The sequence below is a fragment of the Beta vulgaris genome, chromosome 3 (assembly GCF_026745355.1).
Source record: "Beta vulgaris subsp. vulgaris cultivar EL10 chromosome 3, EL10.2, whole genome shotgun sequence".
In the NCBI taxonomy this organism is placed as follows: Eukaryota; Viridiplantae; Streptophyta; class Magnoliopsida; order Caryophyllales; family Amaranthaceae; genus Beta; species Beta vulgaris.
Genome location: NC_079204.1, coordinates 52,355,608 through 52,357,656, shown reverse-complemented (window position 1 = coordinate 52,357,656; position 2,049 = coordinate 52,355,608). Strand labels below are relative to the sequence as shown.

Here is a 2,049-nt window from a genome sequence, read left to right as displayed (position 1 = left end):
TCTGCTAGTGTAGGACATGTGGCATGCCTTTATTGCTTCCCTTTATTTTGTAACCTAGGGATTCTAAACTGAGGTCTCTCTATTTAAAGAGAGAGCAACCTTATTTTGAGACAACAGAAATGAAATGAAAAAGGAGGCGCTGGAAATTGAGCTGAAAATATCTCACCATTTACTTAGTCTTATCAGCATTCATGACTATCATTCTGTCAACATGGTATCAGAGTTTCCAGGTATTATTCAGCTCATTTTCTCTACTCATTCTTAGTCAGTGAGAAAAGAAAGCAAGAAAAAGTTTCTAACTTTAGCTTATTTAAAGTCTCTAGCTTTAGCAATATTAAAATACTCATAGGAGGTGAGTAAAGATCCTGTTGTTTTGCTGCCTTCCTTAAATATTCTCAATCTCTTAAAATGGTGCCTGGAATAGACTCCAGTAGTCCCCTTTACCTTCATCCTTCAGATGGAACAAACTCCATCACGGTAGAGAAACTGGAAGGAGCCTCTAATTACAGGTCTTGGAAAAGATCTCTTGAAATTAGTCTTGCATCTAAAAGAAAACTGGGGTTTGTTACTGGAAGTGTAAAGAGAGATGCAGCTGACTTAGTAAAGCAAGAAGCATGGGATACATGCAATAGCATGGTAATATCATGGTTAATAGGGAATGTGAGTGAACCTATTAAAAAATCTGTAATGTTCTTGAATACTGCTGCAGCCATTTGGATGCAGTTAGAACATAGATTTTTAGTGAGTAATGGGTCTAGGAAGTATAGTCTCAGTAAAGAGCTATATGAAACCAAACAGGAAGGGAAAAGTGTAACTGAGTATTACACTGAAATGAGAAGCAGATGGGAGGAGCTTGAGCAGTTAAACTCTCTTCCACCAATTACCACTATGACAGAAGATATAAATGCATTCATCTCAGCCTTGAACCTTTAGATGGAAGAACAAAGATTGTTTCAATTCTTGAATGGGCTTGATAACATATATGGAGTCCAAAGAAGTCATCTACTGATGATGACTCCTCTACCTAGTGTAGAGACTGCATGTAGCTACCTACATCAGGAGGAAAATCAAAGAGAAATCCTAAAGCCATTTAAGGAAGAAGTAGAGAGTGCAGCAATGTTGAGTAACAATGTAGAACCGTCTTGTAGTGTGTGTGGAAAAAATGGTCATAGTAAGGAGAAATGTTGGAGAGTTGTGGGTTATCCACCTGGACATCCAAGGGCTCAAAAGGAGAGATTCAGAGAAGGATATAATGGTAGCAGAGGTGGAAGATGGAATAGAGGTGGAAGAAGCAACAGAGGTGGAAGAAGTGCAGCCAATGTAAAAAGCAATATTGATATAAGGACCAGTGGAGGAAACAATGTGAGTGGTGCAACTTTCACACCTCAACAGCTTGAGCAACTGATGAGACTTCTTCCTACACCATCTAAGGTCTCTAACTCTGAAACTGATGATGAAATGGACTACAATTATGCTGGAATGGTGACTTGCAATTTTGCTGATTCTGTGAAAAAGGAATGGATTTGGATTCTGGAGCTTCAGACCACATGACTGGATGTCTTGATATGCTTGAAAAGGCTACTGAAACTGGGAAGGAACATAAAATAAATCTTCCCACTGGTGAGACATCTGTTATATCCCACACTGGTGATGTGAAGCTTGGGAATGGAATGAAATTGAGGAAGGTGCTTCACATACCTACATTCAAGCATAACTTGTTGTCTGTGCAGAAACTCACTCAAGATGGAAATGTGAAAGTAGAATTCTATCCAAGCTTCTGTGTGATACAGGATAGCAAGAGCTGTGAAGTGAAAGCAGTAGTAGTGGCTCAACATGGTCTGTACTTTCTCGTAAACAAACCAGTTGATGAGATAGTGAAAGATCTAAAAGAAAATAAACCTGACAATGGTTTGTGCATGCAAGAATTACTGGAGACAAGGCAAAGCAATGCAAGCTGAGGCAGAGGTGAAGATTCCTTCAGCTGTGACTGATCTAAGTAAGCTGTCAGTTTCAACATTGTGGCATAGAAGGCTTGGACATGCCCCAATA

The 2,049-nt window shown here is 39.3% G+C and overlaps 1 protein-coding gene across 1 annotated transcript; it reads left to right on the top strand.

Annotated features, from left to right (window-relative positions):
* The first annotated feature begins 408 nt into the window (after nt 1–408).
* LOC104889592 (uncharacterized) lies at nt 409–933 on the top strand. Its single transcript, XM_010674849.2, has one exon. The coding sequence runs from the start codon at nt 409–411 to the stop codon at nt 931–933; it is 525 nt and encodes a 174-aa protein (XP_010673151.2).
* Nucleotides 934–2,049: the final 1,116 nt, after the last annotated feature.